This window comes from Mauremys reevesii, linkage group 1 (genome assembly GCF_016161935.1).
Source record: "Mauremys reevesii isolate NIE-2019 linkage group 1, ASM1616193v1, whole genome shotgun sequence".
Taxonomy (NCBI): domain Eukaryota; kingdom Metazoa; phylum Chordata; order Testudines; family Geoemydidae; genus Mauremys; species Mauremys reevesii.
Window position 1 is genome coordinate 246,789,203 of NC_052623.1, and position 12,753 is coordinate 246,801,955.

General features: G+C 43.2%; 1 protein-coding gene across 5 annotated transcripts in view; it reads right to left on the reverse strand.

Annotated features, from left to right (window-relative positions):
* Positions 1–12,753, reverse strand: part of DERA (deoxyribose-phosphate aldolase) — a 95,185-nt gene that overhangs the window by 55,157 nt on the left and 27,275 nt on the right. For 4 of the 5 annotated variants that reach the window (XM_039520744.1, XM_039520742.1, XM_039520743.1 and 1 more), the window contains 3 exons: positions 5,488–5,635; positions 3,410–3,505; positions 2,026–2,160 (listed from right to left, as the gene is read on the reverse strand). In XM_039520744.1, coding sequence (XP_039376678.1) covers positions 2,026–2,160; positions 3,410–3,505; positions 5,488–5,635 — 379 coding nt within the window. Of the gene's footprint in view, positions 1–2,025; positions 2,161–3,409; positions 3,506–5,487; positions 5,636–8,568; positions 8,660–12,753 lie in introns of those variants that run through there. The other variant, XM_039520745.1, reaches the window with a different exon arrangement.

The window sequence follows — 12,753 nt, forward strand, 5'->3', positions numbered from 1 at the left end:
CCCTGGCTCCCCTGCCTGACTGGAGTGAGCCCTTTTTATAGTAACAGCAGGGCCTTAATTAGAGTCAGGTGGTCACATTAACTGAATGGCCTCACCTGACTCTTTACAGGTTAATTAGAGTCAGGTGTTCTCATTAGCCTGGAGCAGCCCCTGCTGTGGTCAGTCAGGGAACAGAAAACTGTTAATCCAGTGGCCAGTATATCTGCCTTCTGCTATTCTGCTGTACCCAACTGGCCTGGGTCTATCACACACCTTACAGACTAACAAATTTATTTGAGCATAAGCTTTTGTGGGCTACAGCCCACTTCATCGGATGCATGCTGTGGAAAATACAGTAGGAAGATATAGATATACACAGAGAACATGAAACTATGGGTGTTACCATACACACTCTAACGAGAATGATCAGTTAAGGTGAGCTATCATCTTTACTTTACTATTTCCCCAAGCTTATTCCCTCCCCACCCCAGCACAGTTCCTCACATCTTCTTGTCAATTGCTGGAAATGGGCTATTGTCATTACCACTACAAACAGTTCTTTTTCTCTCCTGCTGATAATAGCTCACCTTAACTGATCACTCTCCTTATAGTGTGTACGGCAACACCTATTGTTTCATGGGGTGTGTGTGTGTGTGTGTGTGTGTGTGTGTGTGTGTGTGTTCCTACTGTATTTTCCACTGCATGCATCCGATGAAGTGGGCTGTAGCCCACGAAAGCTTATGCTCAAATAAATGTGTTAGTCTCTAAGGTGCCACAAGTACTCCTGTTCTTTTTATTATTTGTGTTCTGGTAGCAACTAAGAGCCCCAATCATGGATCAGGACTCCATTGTCCTAGGCACTCTACAAACACAGAAGAAAAGGACTGTCTATGCCCCAAAGAGCTAACAATCTATGAAAGATTGCCAACAAAGGTTGAACTATGATGGCTTTTGTGATGCAGATGTCAGTCCACAATGATCTGGACTGAGATCACCAACTTATTTACTGCATCTGAAATCAAAATAGCCATTTTGAAAGATAGCCAAGCTGATGCCAGCAACCTGGGTTGCTGCATGTATTTGAGTACAAGCTGGTATAAGTGAAGAATATTGTGAAAAAGATCAAGATACATGAACAAATTAGCACTAGGATAACACTCATGAAGATACAAATATTGGCATGTTGCAACTGATGAAATTTTAGTCCAATGCTAATTGTTAATTGAAGGAAGACAGAGATCAGAAAATATGATATGTCACTATGATGATTACATTTCCTTAACTAAACTCAGTTATCATATGTTCCTTTCTGAAGTGTTCTCAGTGAAGGCTATTAGTGCTCGTTTACCTTTACATGGAGATTAGTTATAGGACCATTGTCAGCACTTAAGGCAAACCATTCACGGTACATTAAGGGAGAACCAATTAGAGTGAAACCATCTCCAGTATTATTACACGTACTAATTAGAGAGAGAGAGAGAGAGAGAGAGAGAGAACACTAGTAACAATATGAACTGTAAATTTGTACTCTCAACTTCAAAGAAAAGCAATTAGAAGACACATCCATTTTTGTCAAGAACCAAAACACACATTTTAACGACATACCATCTACACTGACAACCCGTTTGGGTATTTTTTTGACCATTCTGTTTGTGGGTACTTAGACCATCAGCATTCACTTTTCTGCTGTCTCATTTGAACTAAGCAGAAGTTGGGAAATTATTTTTCAAATATCTCTTTATATAAACTCTTTCAAGACTCAATCTAAAAGTCAGGATTTTCCAAAGTGAGCAAGTGATTCTTGCTGTCTAATATGACATCCCTTAAAGTAGCCTGAATTTTCAGAAAGTGGTAAGCACGCCCACCATCTGAAAATCAGGCTCTTTCAGAGTGTTTCCAATTCAGCACTCAAAAAACAGGAGGTATCCAGATTACTAGTCATTTCTGAAAATCTTGGCCCACAGTGAGCAATCAAAAGTCAAATTCTGCCATCACCAACATGGGCAGAGGATAAAAGTTGGCTCCTTAGCTTTAGCAAGTGCTTACCTTCCCACTGGCCAGTCAGCACAAGGGTTCTGTTAATTACAATGTCGATCTCTCTGGCACCATCTTCCACTGCTATCCTAATCTCTTCTAATCGGTTTTTCAGTGAAGTCTGTGCAGCTGGAAACCCAGTTGCCACTATGAAGAATGGGAAAAATAAAGTTGTGAAGTAAGCAAAGACTTTTATATAAATATAATTGTTATTAAGGCAGATTGGTGGTATAAAAAGTCAAGTTTTTTTTTCTTTTTTTCCCTGAGAAGGAAGTTACTCTACAGCTCCAGTAAAGACTCAGGGAGGCACCGAATTCATCCCCCACCTCATTTATTAGAACATTAGTTCTCCCCTTGAGTTCCTTAATCAGTGCTTTGCTCGGTTTTAAATGTCTCCTGCAAATTGATTTCTCCCACTTTCCTTACAGCTATTTCCAGTTCAGCCTGGCTAATACATATAAGTCCATTGCCTTCAATGGAGTTCTGCCTGCATACACAAGCTCTGAATTTGTCCTAATGTTTGAAATCATCTTTGATATGTATGTTCTTCAGTCCTCCCAAATTCTTTGTAAAAGGTATTTGAAAATAAGTGCAACTAATACAGGCAAGTAATAGTCACAATATAGGTAAAGTTGAATGCAATCATACCCTATTCAACAGTCATTTGAATATTTGTACTTAAACAATATAAAGATAACTTGGAAAGGAAAAAAATTATCCTTGTTCCACTCCCTCCCCCTCTCTCCCCTTCTGATGTATAAAGAGAATCTGGAAAAGTTCTCTTTCCCCCTTGCAAACACAAACATGTTTTTGTGGTGTTTTTTCAATCCTAAATTCCACATTGTCTGCCCTCTGTGGTGCCTGAAGAACTAGTAAAATGATGACGTCATAAAGAATCGAGACAAAGGTATTTTTACAGGGCTGGACCCTTGCACCTGCAGAGAGTCTTGCTGACTTCAATGGGGTGGAAGGATCCACCTGCATGCAATCTAAAAGCTGAGCTATTAAGCAAGGAAGGGTTTTGATTTGTCGATGCTAACAGCTATTCAGCTTTAATGACTAATTCCCCTTGGGAGAAAAAATGTCTGTGTCAAATTAATTATCCCTACGCCTTCAGTTCAGGTATGAGATCAACATACACACCTCAAAGACCCCCAGGAGATCCTCTGCCAGCAAAATTTAGACTTGACAACTAAAAACTTGACATTCCAGATACTTTTTAGTGAAAAACAAGGAGTATCCTCCCCATCCCAACCCACCCCCAGCAAAATACCAACCAACAAAAAAACCAACAACCCTTTCAGGTATTCTTCACCCATTCTATAAAAGCAAAAAGGGCACAAGCCCACTGGGAAAATAATCTTTTAAATAATACTTGTAAAGAAGAGAAACTTACCTGAAGCTACTGGTATGTTACAACCAGCAGCCTTGAGTGCTTTAACAGCATCAGCTACTCTAGCTGGATATACACAGACAGCCGCTGTAGTAATACCTGCAAAAAGTTACAATCCACTGTTTCACCTGTATATTTCTATGTAATGTGCATTGTCTTCTAGTCCACACTATGGCCTTGTGTGCACTAGATTTTTTTTTTAAATCTCCTACTCTTGCACAACCACCAACTGCTCTCTGCTGGCTGTAGCAACCGTGAGAGCTTTAATGACAGCAGGGGTCAGGTGGCTGCTGGTAGAGCTACCACCACATCCATTAGCCCTGCCCTGAGAACACTGAGGCTGCATCAGTAGTAGCTCAATCGCAGACACAGTTTAAGGCTGGAGTTCTTTATACGCCAGTTTCAGACCAGTTTGCTCTGGGATTTATGATGTCAGAAACTATGCTATCAGAGTATTGTACCTAGGGACCTATAGCGCAGTTTGACTAGCATGGAATACCGTTTGTGTTAGCACAGTTTCACTGTGTTTCTGTTTCAAATTTTGTTCTCAAAGTCTAAGAAACTTGGCCTGATATTTAATTTTTTTTTAAATGTATAAAGGATTAGAAAGAATTCATAAATCAGAGTTTAAAAAGGGATTGGGTCTTTCCTATTTCATGACTATGGCTAACAATCCAGGGCCTGATTCACCACTGTGTTACTCTAGTTTTACACCACACACCTCTGTTGAAAACAATGGGGTTATGTCCGTGTAAAACTTACCATTGCGATTCGTCGATCAGGCTCCAAGTGTTTATACAGTATTGGTGGGTTTGGTTTTTGTTTGAATGTTGTAGTTCAAACAAAGTACCAAAATCATGTGGCATTTTAAAACAGTCTCCTGCATCTGACACATCAGTGATATTAATACTTCTGAGAAGTTACGTTGTGCAATGCTGAATATTGTATGAAAATACGCCATTTTACGGACGTCATTTAATAGAAACTCTGTATGGCCACATCAATGCCTTAACAATTCCATTCCAATCAGTATTGGGTGTAACATTTAGACTTATATTGAGGGCCCAGTTCTGCAAGATACTTTGGAAATGCCTATGCCACAGCAGGGAGGTGTGATTCCCAGTGCAGGTAGACAGACTTGTGCTAACTCTGCTCAAGCTAGTGTGCTAAAAAGAGTAGCATGGAAGTTGCTGCAAGGGTGGTGGCTCAGCTAGCTGCCTAAGCTTGGACCCAAGGAGTCAGGTGGACTTGGACAGCTAGTCTGAGCCACTGCCCATGCAGTGATGTCCACACTACTATTTTTAGGACGCTAGCAGGTCTGTCTGCCCACATTGGGAATCATGCATCCCAGCTGCAGTGCAGACACACCCTTACGGTCAAATCCTGACCCCAATGAAGTCCCTATTAGTAAACAGAACTACCTGCTATTTTGATCCCTTTCTTAGTTACTGACGTAACTGGGTGGCAGAGACAATTCTGAGGAGAGAAAAAAGCCAATTTTTTCAACACACAGCACGTGTCTGTATCTAATTGTCTGCACAAAGGCGAAGAGCCAGATCCTGGAGCTACACAGAATAACCTCAGCCAGGGTTATGACCCAAAATATTTACAGACACTAAAAAAAGCCCAAAGGTTTATTGGGGATATCACGTGCATTTAATGCAAATAGATTTAGTGCCACCTTACCATCCAGTTATTAAAAGAGAGATTTTTTTTTTATATTTCATAGTTTTATTCTCTTAATGGTTTCCATCTCAAATACTGTAGTGTATTCTATAACTGCCCCTATTGCGATCTCGATCTGGGATCTGTAAATCAAGGTGAGGTTTTTCCCACCCAATTCTTACATCAGAACTAAGGAGAAAGATTTTGCAATCAGAACTTATTTTACCATTTCTTTGAATGAGACTTTCTAGGATCCAGTTCACTCTTCCAGGGCTGTTTGGCTGTGCAATACTAGCGCTAACATCAGTAATGTTCAGGCAGTAGAAGTTGAAAAAGAAGACGTCAAGTTTATGTTCTGTCCATAACCAGTTTTATAAAGCCAAAGCTTGCAAGTAATGTAACCAAAACCATCATACCTTTATCATGCATATTCATGGCTCTCAAAAGATCTTCTCTGATTGGATGCTTGGCTTTGTAACAAAGCCTGTGAATGTTTGAAGGGGTGTCATCACCTGAAAGGGTGGTGAGGTCTATGCAGGTGACAGCTCTCAGTAGCCAAGCAGCCTTTTTTAGGGAAAAAAAGTAATACACAAAAAATAGATTAAGTTTTTAAATGTGGCCCAGGTGATTTAGGAGACTAAGCCTATCTCAAAAGTGAGTCACTTAGGCACCTACGTTTCATTGACAATCAATAGTGCTTTTGAAAATTTTACCCAGTGTCTAAAAACCAGCTACTATATAGTCAAAGGACAAGTTCCAATTTATGGCACATGGATCAAAGGCTGAATAATGAGCAGGAATCCTGGCATATTATTCCACCAGGATCCTAAAACAATGATGCTTGTATCTGGGCAACCCACTGGAGGAAGGATACAACCTCTCCCCAACAGAACTGGCCATGTGCCCATAACATGCTAAATCTGCCTCATGCAGAGCCAATCTGCATAGAAAGCATGGACATTTTGCCAGTTACTTCAATGGAGCCAGGATTTCACTCTAGGTGTCTCACATATGTTTTAATATTTGGGTCCTAAACGCTAGGTGTCTCAGATTTCCTGTCTGTAAAATGGGAACAATAATATTTAACTATTTTCCTGTAAAAAAAGTTGAGAATTGACTAACATTTCTAAAGCATTTCAGTATCCTTGGATGAAAGATGCTACAGAACTTCAACAAATATTTTTAACTGTGATTGGGTTGTATTTTTTTACTTCAGAAAGTTAGCTTTTTACATCAACTAGTTTTTTTTTATAACCTGGTTTAAATTAAAACAAAAATTGTTTTCCAAAAAGAAGGGAATATTTAATCAGCTGCTAAGAAAGGGATTCTAGTCTCATCCCTTAGGAAATGAGTTGTGAAGACAGATGTAGTAAACTGCTTCCAAGAAATGGTGTGAACTTTATTTGTTTTAAAATAGGATTTTGGCTATATATATATATATATATATACACACACACACACACACACACACACACACACACACGGATATAGACTTGAGCCACAAAGTTTGGATGTGGAATATTATCTACAACTGAACTTTCCCCAAAGTTCAGGGTGTTAAGAGTTAAGGATCATATTCAGGCCCATCTCTATTTGTTAGGCAGCACTTGAGTAGATGAAAAAAGATGTTTATGAAAACAACCCCTCAGTGTTCTTTAAAGAAAAACTGAATTATTTAGCTCAACAGTAGTGTTACTACATAAATAAAGAGCTGAAGGGTACCAGGGGCAACAATGCATCTGTCCTGCAGACACATTAAGGAGGACAGCAACCCCAGAGTAAATCACCACCCCAAGTGATTATATCTATGCAATCCAAGGGGCTGATTCTTCACTTCGTTGCACCTTATGTGAATATGTGGTGATTTACAGCAAATCAGAATGCTCCTCATAGATATTAAGGCCATAAGGGACCATCATGATTATCTAGTCTGACCTCCTGCACATTGCAGATTACAGAGCCTCACCCACCCACTCCTGTAATAGACCCCTAACCTCTGACTAAGTTACTGATGTCCTCAAATCATGATTTAAAGAGTTCAAGTTACAGAGAATTCACCATTTACACTAGTTCAAACATGCAAGTGACCCATGCCCCATGCTGCAGAAGAAGACAAAAAAATCCCATGGTCTCCGCCAATCTGAACTGGGGGGAAATTCCTTCCCGACCCTAAATATGGCGATCAGTTAGATCCTGAGCATGTGGGCAAGACCCACCAGCCAAACATCTGGGAAAGAATTCTCTGTAGTAACTCAGAACCCTCCCCATCTAGTCCCATCACTAGCCATTGGAGATATTTGCTGCTGGTAGCCGCAGATCAGCTACATGCTATTGTAGGCAGTCTCCTCGTGCCATCCCCTCCATAAACTTATCAAGCTAAGTCTTGAAGCTAGTTAGGTATTTTTTTTGTCTCCACTGCTCCCCTTGGGATGCTGTTCCAGAACTTCACTCCTCTGATGGTTCGAAACCTTACTCTAATTTCAAGCATAAACTTGCTGATGGCCAACTTATATCCATTTATTCTTCTGACAACTTTAGTGCTTAACTTAAATAACTCCTCTCACTCCCTGGTATTTATCCCTCACATGTGTTTATAGGGAGCAATCATATTTCCCCTCAGCCTTCTTTTGGTTAGGCTAAACAATTCAAGCTTTTTGAGTCTCCTCTCAGAAGGTAGGTTTTTCATTCCTCAGATCAGAGGGGAGGGGAGAAGAAGGGAAGGAGCAATTATTCAGTAAAGTGGGGGGACGGGACGGATATAAATCAGGATACAAACATCAGGTCAGAAAGGAAATAATTGATCTATTTCTAAATCTTTCTAATACTGGAACAGCCTAACAGAAACAGAAAGAGCGAAGGAAGGAGAAGGACCTCCATGAAAAAAGATTAAGCTAGATAAGTTGATAGATTTTATGATGAGATGGATAACGGGCTTAGTCAATTTAACAATAGTATTGCCAACAGTAGTAAAATGGTATGGTGGGTGAATGGTATTTTATTTTTTTCCAGGGTTTTTGGAGAGAGGAGTCTTGCCCCATGCTCGGTTCTGGCCAGCGCGCCATGGGTCGGGAGGGAATTTTTTCCAGGGAAGGGAGGCATGGCCTGCTGTTTTTTTTTTTCCTTCCGCATGGGGGGGGGGGGGGGGGGGGGGCAGGGGCTGGCTAGGAGTGTGTGTGGATCTTTATTGGCCTGCATCTTGCAGGAGGTCAGACTAGATGATCATAATGGTCCCTTCTGATCTTGAATTCTATGATTCTATGATTCTAGTAGCCCTTCTCTGCACCTGCTCCAGTCCAAATTAATCTTTCTTAAAGACGGGAGACCGGAATTGCACAGAGTATTCCAGAGGCTTCACCAATGCTTTGTATAATGGTACTAACACTTCTCTATCTCTACTGGAAATACTTCGCCTGATGCATACTAAGACTGCATTAGCTTTTTTTTCACAGCTGCATCACATTGGCGGCTCATGGTCATCCTGTGGTCAACCAACATACCCATGTCTTTCTCCTCCTCGATCTCTTCCAACTGACAAGTCCCCAGCTCATAGCAAAAATTCTTGTTAGTCAATCCCTAAGTGCATAACCTTGCATGTTGCACTATTAAAATTTCATCCCATTTCTATTGTGACATTGCACCCCATATTATTCATAGTTTTATGATTATGATATAATTATGATGCATTTATAACAAGATGGGTCATGTAATGTGTCATTGGAAAAGTTATGATTTGCTGAATATGATTATCTTATTTGTATGCATGTATCATTTTTGTATTTGAAGTTATAAATATTGACTTTGTACCTGTATTTCACAGGTAGTCACACCTGGGTGACATCCACTAGGCAAAATGCTTCCAAGTCTAGATAGCTGACTGTGAAGGGCCTATTCAAAGTAACGGGCCATTAGGAAAAACAACAGGCCTTAGGAGGTGAGCCTTCCTGAGAATGCTGCAGACAGCTTGTAAGTAATGGCTGCTATGACTCAGCAAGGTATGCAAGGGCATGTGGCCAGGCCACATGACACAGAACTCCATCTTGGATACCAGTGTTTTTCCACAAACTGAGTTTGGTACAAAGGGTTCCCACCCTATGCTAAAGCTATGTAAGTCAGGGAGTGACATCATCTGTTGTTCTTCACTCCCCCACAACTGAACACCTAAGAGAAGCTCCTAAGGAAAAGGACTTGGAACAGGGGTGGGTATCCCAAGCTGCAAAGCAAATGCAGCTTGTCCCTTAAGAATCTGCAAGCTTGCTATCATCAGCCAGGGTGAGAAACTGCTAATTCATATCCAGTCTATCTAGTATGTTAAACTTAGTTTGCGGTTTTGTTTATTTGCTAGGTAATCTGCTTTGATCTGTTTGCTTTCCCTTATAACCACTTACAATCTATCTTTTTGTAGTTAATAAACTTATTTTATGTTTTAATCTAAACCAGTAAATTTGGCATGAAGTGCTTGGGAATCTTAGCTCAAGGGGCAGGGGCTGTTGCATTGCCTCTCCACGCTGAGGGAGAGGCAAACTCTATGAGCTTATGCTGTACAGTTCCCTGTGCAGTGCAAGATGGCATAATTTTGTGTTTATACTCCAGTGCGGGTATGCGTGCCTGGGGAGCTGGAGGTTATCTTGACTGTAGCCTCTCTATTGTTGGTTTGTGCAGTGGCTGGTCAGAGAACCTGCAGGTAACTGCAGCTGGATGTGTCCCTGCCTGTGTGAATTCTGGTGGAAATGTAGGACCAGGAGCAGGTCTGCAGCTTGTCACAGCAGCACAGTGTGAAAAGGAGCCCAGACTGGTGAGTCAGAGGGCTCAGTGGTACCCCAGTTCCAGGTGGCACCCTGCGGGGAAACCTGCCACATCTGTTACTCCAGTTTTCAAAGTCATCCAAATCTTCTTATATGATATTCCAGTCCTCCTCCAGATTGGCAACACTGTACCTCCCAACTTTGTGTCATCTGCAACTTTGTGTCATCAGCCTCACTTCAGTCCCTGGCAAAATCATGGAGCAGGTCCTCAAGGAATCCATTTTGAAGCACTTGGAGGGGAGGAGGGTGAGCAGGAACAATCAACATGGATTCACCAAGGGCAGGTCATGCCTGACCAACCTGATTGCCTTCTGTGATGAGATAACTGGCTCTGTGGATATGGGGAAAGCAGTGGATGTGATATATCTGGACTTTAGGAAAGCTTTTGATACGGTCTCCCACAGTATTCTTGCCAGTAAGTTAAAAAAAAGTATGGATTGCATGAATGGACTATGAGGTGGATAGAAAGCTGGCTAGATTGTCAGGCTCAACGGGTAGTGATCAATGGCTTGATGTCTAGGTGGCAGCCGGTATCAAGCGGAGTGCCCCAGGGCTCAGTCCTGGGGCCGGTTTTGTTCAACATTTTTATTAATGATCTGGATGATGGGATGGATTGCACCCTCAGCAAGTTCGCAGATGACACTAAGCTGGGGGGAGAGGTAGATACGCTGGAGGGTAGGGATAGGGTCCAGAATGACCTAGACAAATTGGAGGATTGGGCCAAAAGAAATCTGATGAGGTTCAACAAGGACAAGTGCAGAGTTCTGCACTTAGGAAGGAAGAATCCCATGCACTGCGACAGGCTGGGGACTGACTGGCTAAACAGCAGTTCTGCAGAAAAAGACCTGGGGATTACAGTGGACAAGAAGCTGGATATGAGTCAGCAGTGTGCCCTTGTTGCCAAGAAGGCCAATGGCATATTGGGCTGTATTAATAAGAGCATTGTCAGCAGATCGAGGGAACTGATTATTCCCCTCTATTCGGCACTGGTGAGGCCACACCTGGAGTATTGCGTACAGTTTTGGTCCCCCCACTACTGAAGGGATGTGGACAAATTGGAGAGAGTCCAGAGGAAGGCAACAAAAATTAGTAGGGGGCTGGGGCACATGACTTATGAGGAGAGGCTGAAGGAACTGGGGTTATTTAGTCTGCAGAAGACAAGAGTGAGGGGGGATTTGATAGCAGCCTTCAATTACCTGAAGGGGGGTTCCAAAGAGGATGGAGCTAGGCTGTTCTCAGTGGTAGCAGATGGCAGAACAAGAAGCAATGGTCTCAAGTTGCAGGGCGAAGGTCTAGGTTGGATATTAGGAAACACTATTTCACTAGGAGGGTGGTGAAGCACTAGAATGGGTTACTTAGGGAAGTGGTGGAATCTCTGTCCTTAGAGGTTTTTAAGGCTGGGATGATTTAGTTGGTGTTGGTCCTGCTTTGAGCAGGGGATTGGACTAGATGACCTCCTGAGGTCTCTTCCAACCCTAATATTCTATGATTCTATGACCTATCTCGCAGACGTCATTCACCACCAGGAACGTGACCTTCCGTGACAGATGGGAAAGGGAGCAGGAATCCAGTGACTCAAAGGGCGGGCCAGTGAACCTAGAGAGGACCAAGTTAAGATCCTACTCAGGGCCAGCTTTAGGAACTGCGGAGCCCGATTCGAATACCCGGCGGCGGTCACCAGCCGTTGTTGCAGGGGCTGCATCTGGAGCCTGGCATGGCAGACCACATAAGTGAAGGCTGCCATGTGGTCCAGCAGGCACAGAAAAACCCTGGCTGTAGTCAGAGGAAAAGCGAAGACTTCCGCAATGAGGTTCGCCATCGTTTGGAACCTTTCCTGTGGCAGGAATGCTCTGGTGCAGGTAGAGTCAAGGACCGCTCCAATAAACTCTATCCTCTGCACCGGCACTAGCATCAACTTTTTGTCATTTACAGAAGGCCCAGAGAGTGGCATGTGGCTTGAAGCACCGCGACGTCCCTTCAGACTTGAGACCTGGAGCCGCCTTTACCCGTACCTTGATGACTGGCTCGTCAGATTTGGATACCCCGGCGCCTGAGGTAAGCCACTCCCACCAACATGCATTTGGTAAACACCCTTGGTGCTGTTGCCAGGCCAAATGAGAGGATCGTAATCTCATAGTGGTGGGGCCCCACTGTAAACCAGAGAAAGCATCTGTGTCCTTGAAAAATCACTATGTGGAAGTATGCGTCCTTCAAGCTGAGGGCGGCATACCAGTTTCCCGGTTCCAGGGAGGGGATAATAAAAGCCAGAGAGACCATGCGGAACTTTAGCTTCTGTAGGTACTTGTTGAGGTCTCGCAGATCCAGGATGGGCCATATACCACCCTTGGCCTTTGGGATTAAAAAGTACCGGGAATAACCCCCCCGTTCCTGTACTCTAGAGGAACTTTTTCCACCACACCCAGCTGTAGTAACCTCTATCTCCTGCACGAGGAGACTCTCATGAGAGGGGTCCCTGAAGAGGGACGGGCAAGGTGGGTGGGAAGGGGGGGTATAAAGGCACTGAAGGGTATAATCCCGTTCCACTGAGCTGGGGACCCAGTGGTCTGAAGTTATAGCGGTCCAAGCCAGGAGGAAAGGGGAAAGGTGGTCAGATAACGCTGGGAAAGATGGATCCAGGGAATAGTCTGGTAGGTCGCCCTCGGGCACACCCTCAAACGACTATTTGTCCCCCTGCTTACAGGTTGAGCCCAAATGGGCAGAAGGTGGAGGCGGGTGACTCGGGCGGTGCTTGTAACCCTTGGCTCGTTTATGGGGCTGGTCTTTCCGAGGCTGGCTCCCCTGGCCCTGAGGCTGCTGTGCTTTGAACCGCTTGTGTGCCAGGGCTGGGACGTAGAGACCCAGGGTTTTCAGGGTGGTGCA